This window comes from Episyrphus balteatus, chromosome 1 (assembly GCF_945859705.1).
Source record: "Episyrphus balteatus chromosome 1, idEpiBalt1.1, whole genome shotgun sequence".
Classification (NCBI taxonomy): Eukaryota; Metazoa; Arthropoda; class Insecta; order Diptera; family Syrphidae; genus Episyrphus; species Episyrphus balteatus.
The window spans coordinates 108,251,446-108,278,763 of NC_079134.1; the positions used below are offsets into that span (position 1 = coordinate 108,251,446).

At 32.1% G+C, this 27,318-nt stretch overlaps 1 protein-coding gene across 4 annotated transcripts in view; it reads right to left on the reverse strand.

Moving 5' to 3' along the window:
- LOC129920973 (acidic fibroblast growth factor intracellular-binding protein) overlaps positions 1-27,318 on the reverse strand; it is a 298,489-nt gene that overhangs the window by 151,996 nt on the left and 119,175 nt on the right. For 3 of the 4 annotated variants that reach the window (XM_056002567.1, XM_056002565.1, XM_056002564.1), the window contains exons 6-7: positions 27,062-27,295; positions 11,851-11,919 (exon numbers count right to left, since the gene is read on the reverse strand). In XM_056002567.1, coding sequence (XP_055858542.1) covers positions 11,851-11,919; positions 27,062-27,295 — 303 coding nt within the window. The remainder of the gene's footprint in view (positions 1-11,850; positions 11,920-27,061; positions 27,296-27,318) is intronic. The other variant, XM_056002566.1, reaches the window with a different exon arrangement.

Genomic DNA, 27,318 nt, shown 5'->3' on the forward strand with positions numbered 1-27,318 from the left:
ACTATACGCCATATTTTAGATAATACTCCCTTCTATCTAAAAAATGTCGGGTGCCACCTCGCAAATGCAGGCAAGTACTCGGCAACCCTACTAAAATGCTTAAAAAACACAAAAACCACTTGTTTTTTGGCCAAAGTGTATAATATTTGATAGAGTTAAAGGCTATAAAATACATCCTGTTTAGCTTAGAATCTCTAATATCTAAAAAATGTCGGGTGCCACCTCGCAAATGCAGACAAGTACTCGGCAACCTTACTAAAATGCTAAAAAACGCAAAAATCACTTGTTTTTTGGCCAAAGTGTATAATATTTGATAGAGTTAACAGTGCCGGCTTAAGCACTACCGGCGCCCCTGGGCAAGATTGCTAGTGGCTCCTCTAAAAAAAAATTCATTTTAAAACAATTTTTTAAAATCACGAAAAAAAGCAATAGCAGATTATGTCTTACCTCTCATATACTTGTTAATGCATTTATTAACAATGTGCAGTTTATTAAAGTACATAAGGTTAACTTAAAAAAAAAATTAAAAATCATGTCATTTAGGCTCAATTGACAAGTTTACCTTTATATCTGACTTTTTTGTTTAAACACATTTAAAGAGTAGGTACAGTTGGTTTTATTTGAACAATAATTTTTCAAAAACTTTTTCAACTAGGTACATTAATATCGTTTTCGATTGGAATCACTCAATGATTCACTCATTCTGAAACCCAATAAAAAAGTTTGAATCGCTTCCACCCAATATTGAAATTTAATATCTGTATTGGTGAAAAATCAAATAATTTTTTTTTGTTTTTTCACTAGGAGAATAAAAAACTTGCAGCAGGCTTCTGAATGATTCCGGACGCTTCCGGACGGCCAATTGAAAACGACATACATTTAGAAGTATTAGGTTTGCTCGTTGTGAGCTCTAGGACACTCTGGGTCGCTCCGAATTCGTTGTCCAAGAGATAATAAATTCGATGTTCGCTGATGAAACTAAAGCTCTGAGGTATTCGATGAAAAATGAAAACCCGAGAAACTCTGATTTTTTTGACAGTTAATTGACATGATTTAGATTGCCCTGGAGGGGGGAACAACGAACAGACCTATTTTTTTATTCTCACACACGAATGTAGTTCTTATGAGAAATGGAGAAGCTGTCAATTTTTGGCTGGATTTTGGGTTTTCGGGATTTTGGGTTTTCGGGATTTTGGTTTTTCGGGATTTTGGGTTTTCAGAATTTTGGGGTTTCGAGTTTTTGGGTTTTCGGGATTTAGGGTTTTCTGGATTTTGGGCTTTCTGGATTTTTAATTTCGGGATTCTGTCCGTCTCCCTTCTGTGAATATTAGGATTGCCTAAGTCTTTCAAAAAAATTGGGGCGCCTTGTTCTTCAAAGATGAACGAAGATTTTGGACACCATTGTCCTTCCGGAAGCCAAACAAATTAACCCAAAATTGGGGGGGCGTCTTCATTCTTCAAAAAGTTTAGGACAAACAAAACGAGCGCTGTTGAAAATGTAAAATAGAAAAAAATTGGGGCGCCTTTGTGAAAGTAAAAATGAATAAAACATCGATTGGAAAGACTTCGTTATTTATATAACTTTTGTAAAAGTTGGGGGCGCCTGCGGCGCCCCTCAATTCCCATGGCCACACCACAGTTGTTACCTATCCAGATACCAATGCCCCAGACTAAACAATAACAAACTAATTAAGAAATCGTAGACTAAACAAGGGATAAGCAAAACAGCATCTCCTTTCAACATAAACCTAATCCAATATAATTTCAACACAAATACAAAGACAATCAATTCGGCACCGTAGGTTAAGTTATTATCAAATGTATCTTAGTTTTAAGTGAGTTCTAATCTTACCGTGAATAAAGAAAGATCGCATTAATCTCATTTCTAAAATTAAAAGTTGTGTTTGCGTTTTCATTTTGCCTCCACGTTAGGAGAAGATAAATTTATATTTTTTTAAGATCCCGAAGGATTTGTTACTTAACTCGCGCACTTTTTTACATTATCAAAACGATATTTTGTACACAATTTTTACCGAACTTTGAAATACAGATTTATATAAAAGAGGGTTTACTATGAATTTCTAAGAGATCAACTTAATAAAGAGGCAAGCTTCTAAATACTGATTAATCTAGCTACCTTATTAGGAGCTACTAGTCGGAGAGGCGACCGTCGAGTTCCTTAGCTCATAAGGTTAGAGGTTAAAATTGGTGTCAAATGAAAGATAAGTTGATACTGAAAATAAAAAAATAGGGTTGCCACTTCTAAAACGGGAACTTCCATGTGGCAGCCCTATTTGAAAGGAAAAATTGTCACATAACTAATACATTCATATCTTTGTTATTTGGCCAGATAAAATTTTTTTTAAATGCCAAACGAAAGTCAAAATATTAAAAAAAATAATAAAATAATATAAAGAACGTAACCCTACAAATGTGGCAACCCCATTCAAATGAATACAACACTGACAAAAATCTTCTTTGAACAATACAGTACAACTTTTTATGCACTATACGCCATATTTTAGATAATACTCCCTTCTATCTAAAAAATGTCGGGTGCCACCTCGCAAATGCAGGCAAGTACTCGGCAACCCTACTAAAATGCTTAAAAAACACAAAAACCACTTGTTTTTTGGCCAAAGTGTATAATATTTGATAGAGTTAAAGGCTATAAAATACATCCTGTTTAGCTTAGAATCTTTAATATCTAAAAAATGTCGGGTGCCACCTCGCAAATGCAGACAAGTACTCGGCAACCTTACTAAAATGCTAAAAAACGCAAAAATCACTTGGTTTTTGGCCAAAGTGTATAATATTTGATAGAGTTAACAGTGCCGGCTTAAGCACTACCGGCGCCCCTGGGCAAGATTGCTAGTGGCTCCTCTAAAAAAAAATTCATTTTAAAACAATTTTTTAAAATCACGAAAAAAAGCAATAGCAGATTATGTCTTACCTCTCATATACTTGTTAATGCATTTATTAACAATGTGCAGTTTATTAAAGTACATAAGGTTAACTTAAAAAAAAAAAATTAAATAATCATGTCATTTAGGCTCAATTGACAAGTTTACCTTTATATCTGACTTTTTTGTTTAAACACATTTAAAGAGTAGGTACAGTTGGTTTTATTTGAACAATAATTTTTCAAAAACTTTTTCAACTAGGTACATTAATATCGTTTTCGATTGGAATCACTCAATGATTCACTCATTCTGAAACCCAATAAAAAAGTTTGAATCGCTTCCACCCAATATTGAAATTTAATATCTGTATTGGTGAAAAATCAAATAATTTTTTTTTGTTTTTTCACTAGGTGAATAAAAAACTTGCAGCAGGCTTCTGAATGATTCCGGACGCTTCCGGACGGCCAATTGAAAACGACATACATTTAGAAGTATTAGGTTTGCTCGTTGTGAGCTCTAGGACACTCTGGGTCGCTCCGAATTCGTTGTCCAAGAGATAATAAATTCGATGTTCGCTGATGAAACTAAAGCTCTGAGGTATTCGATGAAAAATGAAAACCCGAGAAACTCTGATTTTTTTGACAGTTAATTGACATGATTTAGATTGCCCTGGAGGGGGGAACAACGAACAGACCTATTTTTTTATTCTCACACACGAATGTAGTTCTTATGAGAAATGGAGAAGCTGTCAATTTTTGGCTGGATTTTGGGTTTTCGGGATTTTGGTTTTTCGGGATTTTGGGTTTTCAGAATTTTGGGGTTTCGAGTTTTTGGGTTTTCGGGATTTAGGGTTTTCTGGATTTTGGGCTTTCTGGATTTTTAATTTCGGGATTCTGTCCGTCTCCCTTCTGTGAATATTAGGATTGTCTAAGTCTTTCAAAAAAATTGGGGCGCCTTGTTCTTCAAAGATGAACGAAGATTTTGGACACCATTGTCCTTCCGGAAGCCAAACAAATTAACCCAAAATTGGGGGGGCGTCTTCATTCTTCAAAAAGTTTAGGACAAACAAAACGAGCGCTGTTGAAAATGTAAAATAGAAAAAAATTGGGGGGCCTTTGTGAAAGTAAAAATGAATAAAACATCGATTGGAAAGACTTCGTTATTTATATAACTTTTGTAAAAGTTGGGGGCGCCTGCGGCGCCCCTCAATTCTTCCGCCCCTGGGCGACGGCCCAGGCTGCCCCCCCTAAAACCGGCCCTGAGAGTTAAAGGCTATAAAATACATCCTATTTAGCTTAGACTCTCTTCTATCTAAAAAAAAAGTCGGGTGCCACCTCAAAAATGAAGACAAGTACTCGGCAACCCTACTAAAATGCTAAAAAACACAAAAACCACTTGTTTTTTGGCCAAAGTGTATAATATTTGATAGAGTTAAAGGCTATAAAATACATCCTGTTTAGCTTAGACTCTCTTCTATCTAAAAAATGTCGCCCCTGGGCGACGGCCCAGGCTGCCCCCCCTAAAACCGGCCCTGAGAGTTAAAGGCTATAAAATACATCCTATTTAGCTTAGACTCTCTTCTATCTAAAAAAAAAAGTCGGGTGCCACCTCGCAAATGCAGACAAGTACTCGGCAACCCTACTAAAATGCTAAAAAACGCAAAAACCACTGGTTTTTTGGCCAAAGTGTATAATATTTGATAGAGTTAAAGGCTATAAAATACATTTTTTGTTGAAAATCAAAGTGTTTTATTTCTGTGAAACATTTTTTATATATTTTTTATTTTTTTTATCGAAAAATATGAATGTTTGATCATTGTGATGTCCAATAAATCACATTTTGTGGAAAACGGGGAAGAGTATAGCCCGGCTCAAGACAACAATCAATGGGATCGTTTTGTAATGTGCAGTTGTCCTTGCACTTGATAAAAATAATCGTCGTTTTTTTTAATACAAAAGTATCTCCGCTTTTCTGAAGATATTTTAGTTTTTTCTTTTCAACTGCATCGCTTATAGTAATGTTTTTGATTGATGATGGGCATTTGACTTCACAGATGCCATCTTCGCCTACTAAGCCATAGAGGAAGGAATACCTTCCTCTATGTACTAAGCCGTCAGGTGTTGCTCCAATGTAGTGAAACTCATCATCAATAAAAAATCCGCATTTTCGTACTTTGATTTTTACATTTGGCACACAAAAACAAAACAACTAGATATAGTATATACCTCCTACCGCCTATTTAAAAAAAAAAGCATTTTAAAGTATTTGACTGGTCATATTTCTCATAAGTTTGTTTTGAAAAATTATACAAATGAAGTAATTGAGAAGCAGAATAGTTGTGCGCGATTTCACAGAAAAAGACAATTTCATCTATAAGATCAAATTCGAAAATTTAGATTTTTTTATTATAATGCGAATAACATTACAGACCGCCTGTCTTTCCAAATTTTTTTTTTCATAGAAAAAAATATATCCATACAGTTGCTTAGAAGAATACCTAACATGCAACATCATAAATTTATGAACGAGATAAATAAACCAGTTTAAAAAAAAAAAAATAATACAAAAAAAAAACTCGTTTATCCTATTCCATATACATACCTACCACGCAACACCAGATACCATATATTGCGAACGTGCGAGAGATCCATTTCCTGTATTCTCTCATTTTCGCGAAAAAAATACAACAACACATTGCATGCGCGATGAGCTTGCCTGGCGCCAATCCTTGTTTATGGAAAACAAGGACAACCACTCGACAGAGCGAGTGCGAGAGATCATGTAAAAACAAAATAGAAGGCAATAAAGAGAGAGATACAACTAGCGCCAGCGGAATTTGTTTGAACTACAAATTCCAATACATACGCATTCCATGAATTTCTGAGGAAAAAAATGGATAGTAGACTCTTTTTCAAAAATTAATTGTAAGAAAACTATTATAGCAATTCTTGTTTTCTAACTTGATGTTGATAGAAAAAATAATGAAAAAAAATAAAAAAAAATATAACAAAAAATCTAAAAATTCTGGTTTCATAGTACAGTTTATTGTTTTTGGGACTACTTAAAAAGCGATTGGAGGGTTACAAAATAATATCGCTTTACTCCATAGTCCATAAACTAAGCTTTTAAATAAAATAAAAATCAAAATCATACTTTGAAAAACAAAGAAATTAAACCACTTTTTTTAAAAAAAGTTAAGAAAAAATGACTTTTTAGCATTTTTTTGTTGTTTAAGACTTTAAAACTTAATATAAATTTCTTAAACTAATCAATGTGTTAGTATTTGAGTTAAGGTACTTATTTCTTTTTATTTCGATGAATTTTATCAATAATTGCAGAAGTTACACATGTTCAAACATTGTGACATAAGGAAAAATAGCTTCAGTTTCGATTAATTTTTTTCTATGAAAAATACATTTTTAGTTTTTCAAAATAGTTTTACTCCGTAGTTTGATTCAACCTCAATCCAAAATAGAAATAAAAAAAATAAAAATTTTAGTCTAACAAAGAAACAAACCAATGTCTTTCAGGTCGTTCTAAAACAACTAAAATTTTATCATGTTTTGTTCTCTCTTAATTACAAGTGCATAAATTTGGAAAAAATTGTGGGGATGAAGATATTTAGCCTTGTTTATTATCTAAATAATAAAATTTATTTCATTCAATTATCTTTAAAAATGTAAAAGTTATTCACCGATTTGTAAACGATAACCCGATTTTTACGTGGTCTCTCTCACTCAGCCTTAATCTAGAATGTTCAGCATTCAAAAAAGTTCACCGAAAAGTTTATGTTTTTGCCGTTATCCCAGGTTTTTCTTTAATTTTGCTTGGGGATAGAGCTGTTTTCGACGCTTTTTTTATACATTTTATTTTTTTCCTGAGGTGTTAAAGCTTCTATTGTTCCTCCTTTGAAGTTTTTACCGTTGGAGGCACTGTCTAAAAAATAATTCTTCTCGAAATGGTCACGTCATCCTATTTTTTGGCAATGGTGCTTTTTTTTACAGATTTTGAATGAAAATCATTAAAAAAATAACTCCTTGATGCTTAATCTTCCAAATTTAAGAAAATCAGCGCGATAAATCTCGCCAAACTAACTAATTTAAGGTGTGCGTCTAATCATGCGAACCAAAAAAAACGACCCTTTTTCTTACATCAGAGACAAGAATGAGTAAAAAGTACCGTTAAACTCCACTCATCCACTATTTCCTTTTGTTTTTCTTTTTAGCACTAAATAGCACTAAATAATTCTTAAAAAATAAAATCATTACTACTAGTCTATTCGAATATTATTCCAACGACATCGAACCACAGTTTAGTAACGAAATGGTGCCATTCAAGATCTTCATGTTGAAATCAGAGGATACGTCAGAAAAATCTGAGATTGTTCAAATTGATATTAGATTTAATCAACTCACGGAATTGGTTTGTATATCATTTTTTAGATAGGTAACTTTAGTGTTAATAAATCTTACCTTTGTCAATTTTTGTTTATTTGAACAACAATGGAGCTATTCAACAAAAACGATACCAATCTCTTATCCAAGATGGCGGCTGCTCCCAACCTCCTCTCATCCAAACAAATTAACTTTTAAGGTAAGGACAACCTGTGTTTCGCATGAAACAAATATTGTAACGTGAAAAAATGTGATTTCAATCAAAATTAAAACTTTTTCGTATAATTTCTCTCTCCAGTTTTATAATGAAACCGTAATGCCGACTTATCACGAGTCGATTTTCGCCGTGCGGCGAAGTTTTTCGGCGTTAGTCGAGTCGTGTGAACGTAAGCCGTACGCGACTAAAGTGACAATCCCCATACTAGAGTCCTAGTTGACTTTAGCCGTGAGACATATCATGTGGCTAAAATCGACTTTTGAAAAGTCGGCATATTAATATTTTCTAATAACTTATCGTCAATCGAAATTATATTTATATATTTACTATAGTTATTTCAAAACTTTTAGTTTACATTTATAAAATGACATGATAGGACACAGATTATAGCCGATTAGTCTTTAGTAAGTTACCTACACAAATTTCTAACTTAACTAAAAAAGAGCTTATGATATTGAAAAACCATCGGAAAAGGGACCAAGAATTACTGTGCCTAGGGGCCCATGACATGGTTAATCCGGCACTGAGAAGAGATGTCAAAAGGAAATGGCGTGATAAGAGGTCTGTGTGTTTTACTAATTTGGTACTTTTGGACTTTATCTAAAATATTTTTGACCCGAATTTAGCCAAAATTCTAGCTTATATACCTACTATTTTGAAAAAGAAAATTCTCGCCCATGTTTCGCAATTCCATTTTCCATCAAAAGTGAATTGAAATCACTTTTCAATTTCACATGAAATGAAATTGCATGTTCTACATTTCGGTCTATTTCGAAAATTGCGAAATCGCTTCGAACTGTCAGAACTGAAGGATCATCTATTTGTATTATATTCCTAAAGTGAAATTACCTACTGCATGTGAAGCAAATAAATTATAATATATAATTGCAAGTTTTATTTAAAAATGAATTAATGAGTAAAATAGTGAAAGAAGTGGCGAATACAGAGACAGGGCGCACTTCCTAGTGCACCTAGCCAAAAAAGTGATACCTTATGATATTATGTCAGTCTCATATTTTTGTATGTATTTACTATTTTGTACTAGATTAACAACAAATTATCAACAAATTAACCCTCTGTCAGCACACGGGTCATAGAGAAAGAAATACCTATAGACGCGACTTCGGTTGGTTTTTCTCTTCCACTCTACAAGCTGCAATGAGAGGAAAAACTCCACAGTGCTTATATGTGGTAGTTTTCCCGTGCATTTTAAATGGCACCAACACATTCAACTGTGGAGTTGTGCTCATAGAGGAAGGAATACCTAGAGACGCGACTTCGGTTGGTTTTTCTCTTCCACCCTACAAGCTGCAATGAGAGGAAAAACTCCACAGTGCTTATATGTGGTAGTTTTCCCGTGCATTTTAAATGGCACCAACACATTCAACTGTGGAGTTGAGCTCAAAACACTTAAAAACAATTTAAGTGCTCAGTAGGAAATAAATTCATAAAAAAATAATATAATAAATTCAAAACACGAACCTTTTTTTTTATTTCTGTACATATTTATGTGTCTGGAGTGAGCTATTCAAGTTCATGTTCAAACCAAAATCATGTTTAAATTCAAAATTTGTGAGGACATCTACTGGTGAAAGGAAGGTATTAAACGAATTGTACCCTTTGTATATATATTTCTATAGTACTATCAATCCATGAAAATACTTTAGCGACATCTTTTGGTAGATCTGCACTTCAATTTTCTGCATAAGGTTCAAACATAAAATAAACTAGCGATCCCAGCGGTGGCGACGCAAAATAGAAAATTCTACTTCATGAGAGTACTATAAGAATATATATACAATGTTGTACCTTTCACACGTATTCACAGATACGAAAAAAAGAGAAAAATAAGAGAGATTATCTGAAATTAAATTTGCGGGTGTTTTAGGCAAGGGGGGTACGAGTCGGCTCTCTAGGTATTCCTTCCTCTATGGTTGTGCTCAAAACAATTAAAAACAATTTAAGTGCCCATTAGACGAATTAATTCATAAAAAAATAATATAATAAATTCAAAACACGAACCTTTTTTTTTATTTCTGTACATATTTATTGAAAGGTGGGTGTCTGGAGTGAGCTATTTGAGATATTCAAATTCATACACAAACCAAAATCATATTTAAATTCAAAACACAAACCTGTTTGTGAGGACATCTACTGGTGAAAGAAAGGTATTAAACGCATTATACCTCTCACACGTATTCACAGATAGGAAAACAAGAGAAAAATAAGAGAGGTGTATACCAATTCTGAAAATAAATTTGCGGGTGTTTTATGCAAGGGGGGTACGAGTCGGTATTCCTTCTTCTATGACACGGGCATAGAGGAAGCACAAAAATAAAAAAAAATTATGATTTTTCAAAAAAGTGGTCACAAAAAAAGCCTCTTTATAAGAATAAAAATATTTTTTTTTCTGAATTGTCAATAGAATATTCGAATTCCTCGGAAAATTCTACATCATCTGTAAAAAATAATATAAAATATTGAGACCGAAAAAAGTTCTAGCGACATGAAAATGTATAAGCCAAATTCGCACCCGTGTGTCTATCACGTCACAAAAAAGAGGTGTGCTTACAGATTACAAAACAATAAAAATATAAGTTTTGATAATATTTTGCCAGATTCTTGGAAAAAGGCACCAATTTCACAACCAGGAAAAAAGGGAATTAAATTCGTTCAGAAAATGTGAATGAGTGAAATGCAGAACACCTAATTTCACTTTCGGCAAGTGAATTCGTAAAAAGTGAAATGCAGGGGTCTATTTAATGGCTTATTCTGGCCGCCATTTTGAATATAAAAAAAAGTTGGTAGCTTTTTCGTATTCTTATTCGTATTTAGTATATTATTCGTTAAGAAATAACCGTTGACGCGGTTGTGGCCCGAATCAATAAGTTGTAACACAAAAACTTTGAAAAAAAAAATAAAAAAGGCAGACGCAATATATATTGAAAAAGAATTCAAAGAAAAAGAAAACTGATAATGTATATTAGACTGGGCCAAAAAAATAAAATATTTTTTTTTTTGAAAGTTACTTCGAAAATCTTGTTCAGGATGATGAAAAAAAAAATTGGTGAAAATTTGAGCCGTTAAAAAAAAATTTAAGAGGTCTATCATCGGTGTTTTTTATTTTTATACATGATATGATGTTTTACAACAGAACTGCTAGACGATCAAAGTAAAAAAAATTTCTGTTCATTTTTTCTTATATAAAATTAAATTTCCTACAAAAAAGATCAAATTGAAAATTTTCGTCAGACGAGCCGTATTCAAGTAATTAAGCTTTTTAAATCGAAGTGTTTTTTCAATTTGACTGTTTCACTTTGGAATTTTGTGATGAGCAAATAAGTGAATAGAAAAATAAAACCTCGACAGATTCTTATAGAAAATTTAATTCTCTACAAAAAAGGTCTTGTAGTAATTTTCCCTAAATTGAGTTTTGAAGAAGTTATTCACGATTTAAATCGAGAAAAAAATTAAAAAATCAATTTTCAATTTCAAAATTTTCTAATTCACTGAAAATTCAATATTTTCAAATTAGCAAGATGTTTTCTTGTAGGGAATTAAACGTTCTATAAAAAGTTCCTTGGCAGCAAATTAATTGCTTTAACCGTTAAGAAGATCAAAACCAATGCCCACTGATTTCAATAGTTTTCTTATGACAAGTATGCATTTGCGATTTGAATACGATTATCTTCTAAACGGTTAAAGCAATTAATTTGCTGCCAAGAAACTTTTTATAGAACGTTTAATTCCCTACAAGAAAACATCTTGCTAATTTGAAAATATTGAATTTTCAGTGAATTAGAAAATTTTGAAATTGAAAATTGATTTTTTAATTTTTTTCTCGATTTAAATCGTGAATAACTTCTTCAAAACTCAATTTAGGGAAAATTTTTTGTAGAGAATTAAATTTCCTATAAGAATCTGTCGAGGTTTTTTTTTCTATTCACTTATTTGCTCATCACAAAATTCCAAAGTGAAACAGGCAAATTGAAAAAAACACTTCGATTTTAAAAGCTTAATTACTCGAATACGGCTCGTCTGACGAAAATTTTCAATTTGATCTTTTTTGTAGGAAATTTAATTTTATATAAGAAAAAATGAACAGAAATTTTTTTTACTTTGATCGTCTAGCAGTTCTGTTGTAAAACATCATATCATGTATAAAAATAAAAAACACCGATGATAGACCTCTTAAATTTTTTTTTAACGGCTCAAATTTTCACCAAATTTTTTTTTCATCATCCTGAACAAGATTTTCGAAGTAACTTTCAAAAAAAAAAAATATTTTATTTTTTTGGCCTAATCTAATGTATATCATTAAATTCAACTGACTTACCGGAAATTTAAATCCATTTCTTGATACGCTTTTTCCAGAAAAATTGGTTTCAAGCGCAAACATACTAAACTGAAAAGATACAAAATAATAAGAAAAACTAAATACATTAGGTACATTAGTTCTTTATGTTTTTTTTTAATTATTAGAAGAACAATATTTTATAATCTAAAAGGAAAATGCCCAAAAACAACCAGCACCGATACAAATTAGTCCTATGTGGCTTGAAAAGGCATCAATAGTATAACAAATATGAATTTTTTTTCAAAAAACCATTCCCGGCGTGGCAAAATCGCATCGTCACCTCCTCGCGGTGCCCGCTGGATATCCAACTAACGACGAGCGTTGGATCCATTCGATCCACGAGCTGAGTCACCTGAGTTATCTTTTCAGGAACTAGGAGCAAAAGAACAGAAATATCGCTCTGAATGCACCAGCTCACAATTAAATCCAAGAGCGTCTGACACATATTGTGCGGCACACTGGTCAGCGTCTGTACCCTGTGGGGCGGCTGAATATAAACTATGGATAGAAGTAACTGACCTATTTATGGTACGAAAACAAAGTTTAAAAAATTATGGCAATGAACAAAACGACTAGATTAAAAACCCCAGGTGGCAATCCAGTTAAACAGGTAAATCCACTCTCTTTAGAGGTCGGTCCTATGGATTCTGGGGAGGACCAATTATTTCTTATAAATATTGAGAGACGGAGTTCAAAGATGCAAAGAACTCCCCCAAACAAATTTACTTCAGGGGTTACATCACCGACAACTCCAAACAATACTATCGATGTTAAACACATCAGAGAAAAAGGGACCAAGAAAAATGAAGAGATCGACATTACAGATCAACAGAGTTCCATCGAAGACAAAGAGATAGACCAATCAAAATCAAAGAACTACTTTGAAGAATGGCAAATTGAAATAGCAGCAAGAAAACAACTTGAAGTTCTAGTTCAAAGTCTTCAGCTGCAAGTGAAAAAACTCGAAGAGAAAATTTCCTTACTTGACAAGAAAGATTCAGAGTCCACGCTTCAGTTAAGTCCAAAATATATTGAGCGTGAATATCAAACTGATGAAGAAGAGCTCTTGTTTGAAACTGAGAAAAAGAAAAATAAGCGTATCACAAAGAAACGTAAACCAAACGGGAGTCCTGAGATTTGTTTAAGAAATCAGAAAAACTCAAAAAACGAAAATAATAAAGAATTGTTTACAGAAACTAAAGAACCGAATAATGTGGTAGCTGTTGTTAAATCAAATTCTCACGCTAAAGGCAGCAAAAAAATTACACCACCACCAATTATGATCTCAGGATTTCCAATTTTTGGAGATCTTAAGAAAATAATAGAAAAATGTACTAAAAAAGCTTGCAAATACACATCGTACAACAAAGACAACTGGAAAGTCACAGTCGAAGAAGCCGACGAGTATAGATCTGTCACTGAAGAATTGAGCAAACACCAAATTCAATGGCACTCATATGAGAACAAAGCTACAAGGCCAATAAAAGTAGTAGCCAGAGGTCTTCATTCCTCGTGCTCTCCTGAGGAAGTAGTGGAAGATCTTGCACAAAAAGGCTACCAAGCCCTTGATGCAGTCAATCTATTTAAGAATGAGACAATTAAAAACTCCTCTGGAGAATCGTCGACAAGTAAGAGGTTACTACCTTTATTCATGCTAACTTTTGACAGTAAACAAAGTGTCGAGGAGATTTATAAAGTAAGATCAATCTTGGGCATAGCAGTTAAAATTGAACCACTCCGAAAATCTAAAGTTGTTCCGCAGTGCAAACGTTGCCAAGCTTTTGGTAATACCCAAAAATACTGCAACCGCGAGTTTGCTTGTGTAAAGTGCGAAGGAAAACATGCAACTAAAAATTGTCCGATGAGCAAAGATCAGAAAGCAAAATGTGTGAACTGCCAGGGTAATCACCCGGCAAGCTATAGAGGCTGCCCAGTTGCCAAAAAATTCCAAGAGTTCAGAAGCAAAAATACATCTGCTAGAGACAAACCCAGAAACACAGTAAATACCGATTTTACTGCTGAAAACAATACTAAGAATGAACCGCCTAAAAAAGCTGTTCAAAGTAAAAGCGATGAAAATAAAGCCTATTCTCAGATTCTAAAAAATGTGCGGAAGAATGAAGAGACTTCCATAAAAGAAATGCTACACCTCATTCTTCAAAGAATTGATAAACAGGATTTGAATATCAAAAAGTTAAGCGAAAAAGTCGCTCTTAAAAAACAATGATGGACAGAACACTTAAAATCGCTACATGGAATGCAAACGGTCTTTTACAACACTTATCCGAATTAAAAATCTTTTTAGATCTAGAACATATAGATATTTGCCTGGTGTCCGAAACTCACTTCTCCAATGGGCAAAGTCTAGATAATGTAATAGAAAACAATTCATGTTACCACGCTCCACATCCAGCATCCAGCTGACAAGGCAAGAGGTGGATCGGCGATTCTTATAAAAGAAAGCTTAAAACATTATGAAGAAACCAAGCTTACTCATGAAAATATGCAAGTAACAACTATTAGTATTGGTATGAAAAAGAAAGAGTTTAAGATAGCAGCTATATACTGCCCACCAAGGCGCTCCCCGACAGAAGATGACTATACAGATCTATTAAATCTTCTTGGGCATAACTTTCGTGTTGGTGGAGACTTCAATGCGAAACACACCCATTGGGGTTCAAGACTTATATCAACAAAAGGCAAAAGACTTTTCCAAGCAGGCCGTAAATACAATTGCGAATTCTATTCCTCCAGGTCGCCTACTTACTGGCCTTCCGATACTAACAAAATACCAGACCTTATTGACTTTTTCGTAGCTAAAGGAATCAAACGAAATCACATTAGTGTCGAAGGTAATTATGACTTGTCATCAGATCATACTCCAGTGATTCTAACACTAAGTGAATCGGAAGTAATAGAAAAAAGTAATCCAAAGCTTGTAAATAAGAAAACAAACTGGAGTGATTTTAGAGAAAGGCTTTTAAGTTTTATAAATTTAAGATCTCCCATGGATACAATCGAGCAAATTGACCATGAAGTGGAAAAATTTATTGCTGATGTGCAACAGGCCGCTGAAGAAAGTACTCCAACATTTTCTAATAGAAGACAAAATGAAATAAAATATCCTTTAGAGATAAGAGAGTTGATAATAGAGAAAAGAAGAGCTCGAAGAAAATGGCAAAATACTAGATTTCCAGATGTTAAAACAACGTTTAACCGCATAAGCAACAATCTTAAAAAACAAATTTATAAATTCAAAAATGATTCACTCAGTACATTCCTAAAGAATTTAACGACTGATGCTTCAACCGATTTTTCGCTATGGAAAGCAGCCAAGCGCCTGAAAAGACCGCAGTTACTAAACTCTCCCTTGAAATCTCAAGATGGGAAATGGATCGGTAACCCAAAAGAAAAAGCTAACCTTTTCGCGGAGCATCTTGCGAATGTTTTTAAGCCATACCCAACAAACGCGGCTGAAAATAGCTTGTTTGTTGATAAGATAGATGAAAGTGAAATACCAATTGTAAGATTAAAAGAAATAAAAAGTATGTGTTTACATCAACTATCAAATAAAAAATCACCAGGTTACGATCTTATTACTGCTCAGGTTATGAAAGAAATGCCTTTGAAAGCCTTCATAAAACTCCAATATATAATAAATGCATGCCTTAAGCAACGGTATGTCCCACACCATTGGAAAATTGCTGAAGTTATTGTCATACCCAAGCAAGGTAAGCCACCTACAGAAGTGACGTCTTACAGACCAATATCGCTTATACCAATTATAGCTAAAGTTTTTGAAAAACTGCTTCTGAAGAGACTTAGCAAAATTATAGAAGAAAGAAGGTTAATCCCAAATCATCAGTTTGGCTTTAGTAACAAACATTCCACGATAGACCAAGTTCATAGAATAACGGATGTAATAGAAAAAGCATTAGAAGAAAAACAAGTATGTTCAGCTATTTTCTTAGATGTTGCTCAAGCCTTTGACAAGGTTTGGCATGAGGGACTTGAGTACAAACTGCAAAGGGATCTTCCCAGACAGTACTATGAAATATTAAAATCGTACATCTCAGACCGATTGTTTAGAGTAAGGTACGATCAAGAATATTCGGAATTGAAGAAAATAGAAGCCGGTGTACCACAAGGAAGTGTCCTAGGTCCTACCCTGTATTTACTATACACAAGGGATATCCCAGTTGGGAATCACACCATAATGGCTACTTTTGCAGATGATACCGCAATTTTGGTACCCGACAAATGTGTCTCTAGGGGAGCAGTAAAGCTGCAATATGCCGTCGACACAGTCAGAGATTGGACCGAAAAATGGCGTATCAAACTCAATGAAACAAAATCTTCACATATAAACTTTACAAATAAAAAGATAAACAATATTCCAATATTCATTAATAATCAAGCTGTACCTTACGCCAATACGGCCAAATACCTTGGAATGACTTTGGATGCAAAGCTAAAGTGGAAAGATCACATCAAAAAGAAAAGAGAAGAACTAAACTTGAAATATAGACAAATGTACTGGTTACTTGGTAACAACTCTGATTTATCAACCCAAAACAAAATAATGCTGTATAATCAAGTACTAAAGCCTGTTTGGACCTATGGTATCCAATTATGGGGCTGTACAAAGAAAACAAATACCGAAATCATCCAAAAATTCCAAAACAAAGTGCTTCGTGGAATAGTTACTTATGCACCTTGGTACATAAGAAATAGCGATCTACATCGTGACTTACAAATAGAAACGGTTACAGAAGTTGTTAAAAAATACGCTGTATCCCATAATCAGAGACTGCAATGTCATACCAATTCTGAAATGGTGTCCGTCTTGAATACCAGAAACCATGTTCGGAGATTAAGAAGAACCAAGCCTCATGAGCTTATGGTCTAAAAAAACATGGGAAAGTATTAAAAATTTAAACTTCCCCCAAAGTGATTTTACAAAGTTAAGAAAGAAAAATCTGATGTCGATCTCTCAAGATTGGTCCTGATAAAGAGGTGGTTTTAGTGGTTAAGAGTCCACACTACTTGGTGTCGAATACTGCCAAGTGTCTTTTGAAGATTTCCTCCCGTCAAAAAAAAAAAAAAAAAAAAAAAAAATTCCCGGAACTTGCTGTGACGGTTCTCTTTTCAAACTACTATTAAGTGATTTTTCAGCCAAAACTTTTCTTCAGAGAATTCCGGTTGCCTCTATTTCAGTTCCATGAGATGCAGCATCGAAAAATGCCCTGAGATCATGTGCTAGCTAATAGATAGTCGGAGAGGCGACCGCCGAGTTACTTAGCTCATAAGGTTATAAAAAATAAAAAAAATAGGCTTACCACTTCTAAAATGGGAACTTCTATGTGGCAACCCTATTTTAAAGGAAAAATTGTAACATAACTAATACATTCATATCTTTGTTGTTTGGACAGATAAAAAATTTTGTTGAAATGTCAAACGAAATTCTAACTAGTAAAAAAAATAATAAAATAATATAGAGAACGTAAGCCAACGTAAGTGGCAACCCTATTCAAATAAAACAACACTGACAAAAATCTCCTTTGCACAAAACAGTATAACTTTGTATGCACTAGAAAACTAAACTATACACCATATTTAAGATAATACTCTCTATCTATCTATCGCACAAACTTTTATTTTCACAAATTAAATAGATTCTCATGTAAGAAAATTCTTTTCGGCTTTGCTTTAAACCAATTAAAACAGGTGGGATTTATTTGTTTCTTATCTTTGTATTGCGATTAATTTGACCGCTCTATTTGCGAGATACTTAGTTCTACCCGCGCTCATCAAGCGAGGTTGGGTGTATTCAAAGTTTTGTTTGCATTTAAAGAATCTGAATAAAATATAACAAAAGTTATTGTACATTATTGTTTTATAATTCGAAATGTGTGGGGCTTATGTCCCACTCAAGTGGTATATACATACATAATCCTTTAAATTAAATGTCAGCCCACTCAAGTGGAACATAACTCACATAAATAAAAAGTGGCCGTTATGTTATTGGCCCTTATGTCTCTGCGCCACGTTTTTATCACTTCTTGAAACTAATACAGGTTAATGAATAATTAACGCATACTTCGTCGGAGGCTCAAATTTCGTTCGAGGTATCTGGAAAAGTTCTATGGCAGAAGCTTCGTAAGTTGGGTGTTGGTAAACAAAAAAGCTGCGCATCTGCTGAAGTAGATTGCAATGTGCTTAATTCTCAGTTTGTGCCAATAGCATCCCAATCCCAACAAGATAACGACTGCTCAAACTTCAACTTTCAAGCTGATGAAACTTATCAGGACAACAGCATAGAACCCTTTCAAATCATTCGTTTAACAGATGTTGACGTAGTTGAGGCTTTGTTGTCAGTTAAGTCTGATGCCATAGGTTTGGATGAAATTAATCCCAAGTTTCTTAAGCTTCTGTTTCCCTTCCTCCTAAAATATATCACTCACATCTTCAATCAAATTTTAAGAACGTGTGAATATCCTCTTTCGTGGAAAAGGGCTAAGATTATCCCGATACCAAAATCTCAATCTCAAATTAACTCTGAATTTAGACCTATAGAAATTTTGCCTTTTTTATCTAAGGTTTTTGAGAAGTCTATATTGAAACAGATGCAAGTTTACCTCAAAAGCTACGCACTTTTAAGCCCAGCGCAATCTGGGTTTGGAGCGCAAAGGAGTTGTAAAATTGCCCTCTTGCTTGTTGTAGATGATATCCGCAAAAGCTTGGACAACAACTGCTCTACGTTTCTAACCTTATTAGACTTCTCCAAAGCCTTTGATACGGTGAACCATTCTCTCCTCTGTAAAAAGCTGCTGCATACCTTTCGTTTTTCTCCCCTGGCAGTGAAACTAATAAGCTCATATCTAAATGGTCGCCTGCAATGCACGGCTGTAGGAAATAATATTTCATCGTTGCTTGGCGTTCCGGCTGGAGTCCCGCAGGGATCCATTCTTGGGCCGCTACTATTCACACTTTATGTAAACGAGCTTCATCAAGTCACTAAGTATTGCACCGTCCATACGTTTGCGGACGACGTCCAACTTTATCTTAATTTCAACTTAGGCCGTGTTTGCAACGCTATCCAGAAAATGAATGCAGATTTAGAGATAATTCAACAGTGGGCAATTAAACATAATCATTGAATCCAGCAAAGTCAAAAACCATATGCATATTAAAGCGAAAACTAGATACTTCACTTTTTCCGCCTATGAATATGTATCTAAAGTTCGTAACCTTGGAATTATCTTTAACGATTCTCTCACTTGGACTGATCATGTTTCGGCTACAATTGAACCGTTTATTTTCAAAACATGATAAGTCCACTTTTTTTCAAAATTCGTTTTTTTAACTGAATATGTTCTTGGGGGATAACCACACCTGCCTTCAAAATATGAAGCATCTACTCAGTCTATATTCGATTTTACAGCTAAGCGAAAAAAAAATTTATTGTCAAAACATTATAAAAGTCCCGGACTTATCATCTTTTGAAAATAAACAGCAACTTTTTTATGAGTAATTGACTACACATAGAGAAGCTGACTACAGACTCAAAATCTTAAGTTGAAGGCGTCTTTCAAGTAAAATAACTACTCGAAACATTATATTCTATTCCCAAATGCAATTGTTGGATAGACTGAGGCTTTAAAAAAATTGTATATTCATTTTAAAACTAATTTCACATTCGTTTATTTTCAAACTATGATAAGTCCAAAATCGTTTTTATTCTTTATCTTTTAAGCAATCGGTCCAAAAAGTAAATACCAAACGATATTCTGTAGCTAGGTAAAAGTTCTACAAAATATATTTTTTATACATTTTGCAACACTTAACAAAAGAAAATAGAACGTTTTTTTCTTCTCCTGAAAAATTTGAAATCATGGACTTATCATGTTTTAAAAATAAATGATTCAATTGTCAAGGTCACCACTGTAGACTTCGACTTTTATGGTCCACGCAAAGTTCATTGCCTCCCAATACCAAAATGTTACTTGTAAAGTCTTTATTATTGCCAATCTTGTTGTACGGATGAGAGATATTTTGCTGTGTCGCCTTTATTACTAAGAGGAAATTGAACGTTGTCTATAATAATCTGGCCAGATACATTTTCAAAAAACGCTTGTTCGATCATATATCAAACTTTTCCATGCAGATCATGGGCATTAGCTTTGACAACCTCATAAAGTTCAGAACTCTAATACTTTTTTATAATATAAAGCAGACTAAGCAACCTGACTATTTGTACAGCAGATTAGATTTTGCAAGTTCGCAAAGAACATCTACTTTTATTCTACCTCGTTTTTATTGTTTGCAATCGGAGCGCTCATTCTTCGTACACGCCGTGTCTTTATGGAACTCATTACCCCTTTCACTTAGGAGAAGTACAAAGATAAGTAATTTTAAAAATAACCTTTTCATTCACTTGGCCAGTGATACATAAATCGATCTTATTTATTTTTTTTTATTTAGCTCAAGCTTTTATCAATTAATAATGTATTTTTAACATAATATTTAATTTTAATTTAAATTCCAAAAATATATATATTGAACAACTGTAAAGATTCTTCTTAATGTGATATCATTTTTCAATCAATAAATGTAAATGTAAATGTAAATGTAAATGTAAATGTAAATGTAAATGTAAATGTAAATGTAAATGTAAATGTAAATGCAAATGTAAATGTAAATGTAAATGTAAATGTAAATGTAAATGTAAATGTAAATGTAAATGTAAATGTAAATGTAAATGTAAATGTAAATGTAAATGTAAATGTAAATGTAAATGTAAATGTAAATGTAAATGTAAATGTAAATGTAAATGTAAATTTAAATGTAAATGTAAATGTAAATGTAAATGTAAATGTAAATGTAAATGTAAATGTAAATGTAAATGTAAATGTAAATGTAAATGTAAATGTAAATGTAAATGTAAATGTAAATGTAAATGTAAATGTAAATGTAAATGTAAATGTAAATGTAAATGTAAATGTAAATGTAAATGTAAATGTAAATGTAAATGTAAATGTAAATGTAAATGTAAATGTAAATGTAAATGTAAATGTAAATGTAAATGTAAATGTAAATGTAAATGTAAATGTAAATGTAAATGTAAATGTAAATGTAAATGTAAATGTAAATGTAAATGTAAATGTAAATGTAAATGTAAATGTAAATGTAAATGTAAATGTAAATGTAAATGTAAATGTAAATGTAAATGTAAATGTAAATGTAAATGTAAATGTAAATGTAAATGTAAATGTAAATGTAAATGTAAATGTAAATGTAAATGTAAATGTAAATGTAAATGTAAATGTAAATGTAAATGTAAATGTAAATGTAAATGTAAATGTAAATGTAAATGTAAATGTAAATGTAAATGTAAATGTAAATGTAAATGTAAATGTAAATGTAAATGTAAATGTAAATGTAAATGTAAATGTAAATGTAAATGTAAATGTAAATGTAAATGTAAATGTAAATGTAAATGTAAATGTAAATGTAAATGTAAATGTAAATGTAAATGTAAATGTAAATGTAAATGTAAATGTAAATGTAAATGTAAATGTAAATGTAAATGTAAATGTAAATGTAAATGTAAATGTAAATGTAAATGTAAATGTAAATGTAAATGTAAATGTAAATGTAAATGTAAATGTAAATGTAAATGTAAATGTAAATGTAAATGTAAATGTAAATGTAAATGTAAATGTAAATGTAAATGTAAATGTAAATGTAAATGTAAATGTAAATGTAAATGTAAATGTAAATGTAAATGTAAATGTAAATGTAAATGTAAATGTAAATGTAAATGTAAATGTAAATGTAAATGTAAATGTAAATGTAAATGTAAATGTAAATGTAAATGTAAATGTAAATGTAAATGTAAATGTAAATGTAAATGTAAATGTAAATGTAAATGTAAATGTAAATGTAAATGTAAATGTAAATGTAAATGTAAATGTAAATGTAAATGTAAATGTAAATGTAAATGTAAATGTAAATGTAAATGTAAATGTAAATGTAAATGTAAATGTAAATGTAAATGTAAATGTAAATGTAAATGTAAATGTAAATGTAAATGTAAATGTAAATGTAAATGTAAATGTAAATGTAAATGTAAATGTAAATGTAAATGTAAATGTAAATGTAAATGTAAATGTAAATGTAAATGTAAATGTAAATGTAAATGTAATGTAAATGTAAATGTAAATGTAAATGTAACTATTTAGAGTTTCATTTCATAGTTTCTCATAAGTAGGAATGTCAATGTACGGTAAATTACACACTTGCGTTTATTGGAAAATTAATCGATATTGCGATATTTCTATTCAAAAAAATATCGAATCGAAAAATATCGATATTTTTTTTGAGAAGGCCATCTCTATAATTATCACAGATGACAGAAAAAAAACAACAGATGTAGTCCGGTCAATTTAGATATCCGAGGTACATTAATTCCCAGCAAGCTGAAAATTGGTAGGATTGTTGGAAACACCGTCATAAATCAAATCTAAAAAGTCCTCATCGATCCGAGGCCAGGAAAAAAATTTACGAGGGGTCAAAGGTCACAAAAACTGGGTTTTCACGATTTTCAGCAAAACGGTAAGTCTTATCAAAAAATTTTCAATGCAAGAATTGTAGACCAGATTATTATATATAAAAAGTGTCATGACACTTTTTTTCCTAAGACCCACCGTTTCTTCGGTATAACGATTCAAAAAGTTGAAGTTGAGTTGCAATACTCATAATCAGGCCTATTCTGTAAAAAAAACTCCTAACTGAAAAGTTCCTGAAATTTCATTATTTTTTTAGCTTGAATTTCGTTCTTCAATGGTTAAGAATATGGGAAAGCAAAAAAAAATGGAAATTTTCGCCATTTTTCCGATTGCGGCCCTTCTCCCGAAACCATTTCCCTGGGAATTTTTTGTTTAGAATATGTCTGAATATATACAGGGTGTGCAATAGAAAATGGACAACCCTAAAACGGCTGATAGCTACACTTATGACTGTTCTAAAAACAGATAGAAAAAAGTTCTATCGCAACCAGTTCATAAAATATTGGCTTTTTTTCGTTCAGTGTATTTTAAATTTTATCATCTTATGTTTTTTGTTCACTACAACCACGAATTAATGAATTTTATTTATTCCTTTTTTTATCATTTTCTACAATAATTGTATGAGTACATAAACGCTTAAAAAACTGCAAAGCTATTGCACATTTTCGTAAAAAAAATTTTGAAATCTGTTTTTTGATGCAAAATGTAAAAAAATTATTTTATGAAAATCTTTAAACATCTGTGGTATAAAATAAATCTATTGAAACCTAGGTGGCCAACTGTCTTTAAAATATTCCACTTAGACGAGAATATTTTTAAGAAAGTTGACCACTTAGGTTTCTAAAGATTTATTTTATACCACAGGTGTTTAAAATTTTTCTGAAAAAAAAAAAAAAAAATTATTTTTTTCATTAAAAGTAATCACACTTTTTTTACATTTTGCATCAAAAAACAGATTTCAAAATGTTTTTTACGAAAATGTGCAATAGCTTTGCAGTTTTTAAAGCGCTTATGCATTCATACAATTTTTGTAGAAAATGATAAAAAAAAGAAATAAATAAAATTCATTCATTCGTAGTTATAGTGAACGAAAACATAATATTATGAAATTTAAAATACACTGAACGAAAAAAAGCCAATATTTTATGAACTGGTTGCGATAGAACTTTTTTCTATCTGTTTTTAGAACAATCATAAGTGTAGCTATCAGCCGTTCTAGGAGTTTTTTTTTCAGAAAAGGCCTGATTATGACGATTACAACTCAACTTCAACTTTTTGAATCGTTATACCGAAGAAACGGTGGGTCTTAGGAAAAAAAGTGTCATGACACTTTTTATATATAAAGGTTTTTGTGACCTTTGACCCCCCGTAAATTTTTTTCCAGGCCTCGGATCGATGAGGACTTTTTAGATTTAATTTATGACGGTGTTTCCAACAATCCTACCAATTTTCAGCTTTCTGGGAATTAATGTAACCTCACCCCCTTATTTTAGTCTAATTTGACCGGACTAATGAAAAAAAAAAACAATTCAAAGAATAACAAACGAGTTGAAGTTATTTCATTTAAGAAAATTAAAAAGTGTCCATGACAAGTGTCGCGTTATTTTTGGAGGCCGAGTCCAAACAAACAAGTAAAAAAAAAGGATTTGAAAAAGTGAAATAAAATTTATTTGTGAAATACTTTTTCCTGTAAGGCCCTCCGCCCGCCCGCCCGCCAGTGCTCGCGATTTCTTTTGTCTTTATCAATAGTTTTATTTTATGTTGGACTTAGGTATGTCATCCTTTTTTCCATTCACCAACATCCCTTTGTCGTGGTCCAATTCAATTTAACTGATTGGGCAGATCTTCCGAACACAGCCACAATTTTTGGTGATCTTTTTGTATAGGTACTTAGGTTTTTTTCCTTTTGCCTAAACACAAAAAAATAAATAACAAAAGTTTACTAAAATTCTTATTTTTCTTTATTATTTACATTTTAATTATTTATTCCGCAACAAAAACTTGTCGGAGGGCTTCGGAAAAAAAATGATTTGTATTTGTCAAAAATACAACCATTAGAAGTGCTTCATCGCATGCAATGACATGCGTTGAAATTTGTCGGAGAAAATTTCCGATCACATGATCGGAGAAATACCTCGAAGCAAAAAGTGTCCCATTCGAAGAGAATCGGAAAAATTCCGCTCCGACGGAATACCTCGCTAGGGCCGTATACCTCGATGGGATGAACATAACTCCCAAAATGGTATTGGAGCCATTGTGCCTTGATAATTTTGTTCCTTTTATGCCTTTGAAAATAAAACAAAAGGTTAACATACCGGTTAACTTGCGTTCTGATTTTGTGCTCACTTTTCTCACATTTGGCCTTACTTCTCAGTTGGCACTCGGCGTTATTTCACTTTGAGAAAGTTATAAAGGAACTCAAACCGTAAGAAACTAACAGCATTAAATAACTATCCACGTATTGGGTTTTGGAGAGAAGATCAATGTTTATGTCACCCAGAAAAACCAGATTTTTAGATTTTACGTTTAACAACAGAATATTAAGTTCTTCAAGGAAGACATCTCTACTATTATCATGAAGTCTAAAGAGAAAGACACACATAAAACAGAAACTTTGTTTTAACAAATATTATATAATTGAATTAAGCTAAAATTAAATAATACTTTGAAAAAGTACTTTTTTTTTTTTCATTTTTTTTTTTGACGTGATAACGTCTTATAAATCTATGAACCATGGCAGCATCCACGAAAAAGTGATGCCATTTTCTCCCGTTCCACCTGAAATTTTTAGCATTGCGGCAAAAATTTGAATTAAAAATAATCTATTGGAGACCTAAAGTTGAATACTAATGAAGTATTTTAAGAACTTCATCATTTAATAGGGTAAATAGGAGTAAAACAAAATTACAAAAAAGAGCTATTTTCTAAACGCGACGTTGTAGAAGGTTGAATTTATTTTTAATCGATAGATAAATTTGTTGTAAGGCTAACAATGGTATTGAAAAAAATTTTAAAAATTTCAAAACCAAGTTATAAATAGTTTCTTAAAACTAGAACATGACGTAGACCTTTGACAAAGTAGTGATTGTAGGTAGGAGACATTTTTTTTTTGTCAATTTGAAACATGCCATTCAAAAGATAATAAAAAAATGATTAGGGGTCTATTACGAATTTTTTTCTAAGTCTCTGCGTTTCGATATATGAATTTTTGAAATTTTTGTTAGCGATTTTTGGTAGCGTTAAAAAAATGGTCGTGCGCTTTTCTTGCTTTTTTCGCTCGAAAATTATTGGGTTCAAAATATTCTAGCTCTTTTTGTAGATGTCGTAAAAACATGGTTGATATGAATATATTGAACTGAAACAATAGGTTTTCAGATGGTTTAAACGTTACGCTTTGTAAAAATTTAAGTATCGCTTTATTCTTTAGAAAAAGGATTAAAATTTTCAATGGTGTAATTTTTGTGTAAGCTTTTCATATAAAAAGAATTGATATAATGAAAAAAAAGAAGGTATTTTTTATAGCTTTTTTCTGTACCTAAATTATGTTAGAATTCAGGGGCCCTATTTTGTAAAACGATTATCGTTGAAATTACTTCGTTTTCGTTGAAATGCGACTACGTATTACGATAGTCGTTTAACTTAAACGATACTCGTTCATCTTTACGACTGCCATTTACCTATCGTTTAACTTTCGTTTTCGTTTAGCTGTCATAATTATTATTGCGTTTGCTAGTAGAATTCATGTGAGCCTCAAAAAAATATTTTTTTCGGTTCAGTTTGGCCAAACGACTTTCTCGTTTTACATAATCGCTCTTTGTCTTGACTATCGTTTACTTCAGTATCGTTGACTTGCCGCTCGTTTCGTATTACGTAATAGACCCCCAGAAAGTTATTCCGTTTTTCTACAAAACATACAGATATAAATATTTAAGGTCTTCATCTTTAGCTTGAGTACTTTACTATAAGATTTATTATCTTATAATTTTTTTTAAAAGAAAGTTGACAACTGTTGTGCCTGGGCGAAACGCATTATTTTGGACTAAAGGTCAAACAAAACATCAAATTGAATTTATTTCATAAAGTCCATAAAACAAAAACAAATTCTTGTTTACGTTTTCTTCTTCTTCTTAATATTTGCCAGACCACGGGCAATATTCTATTTAGGTGCACGAATTTAATCAAATTCCCCTAAAATAATATAGTTTACAGTGAGTTTTCACTGTAAAATATAATATGTGTTGGTAATCATCAACTAAAAATTTTGCGTATAAGAAGGGTACAACAGCATCTCACTGATGAGCCCAACTGTTGTGCCTGGGCGAAACGCATTATTTTGGACTAAAGGTCAAACAAAACATCAAATTGAATTTATTTCATAAAGTCCATAAAACAAAAACAAATTCTTGTTTACGTTTTCTTCTTCTTCTTACAATAGGAATAGACAAGCTGGTGGCAACAAAGAATTAGTATAGATTAGTATAGTATAGTATATGTAGCTATAGATTTTTGTGCAACATTATTCTGTAGAAGGCGGAATCGGTGCCAGTTTAAAAATAAAATAAATATTTTTTTTTAAATTAAAGTAAATATAATTAATTTACATAACAAAAATAGCTTACTGTTTTATTTCCTTTTCCTTTTCAAAAAGGCATCTTAGCTCACGTAAATCCAGCAAAAATTCTTTATCCATTTCAGTGTCATAATATTCAGGTCCAGAGTGTTGGTACGTGTAGGTCCAATATTCCATCACTGCTTGAGAACAGTAAAAAAAATCGGAGAAACTCAAATAGTTCAGTTTCTTTTTAGATGTTTCGAAACGTATGCATGCCAAAAACACAATCGAAGCATATTTCCTAAAACAAAAAAGTATACATCA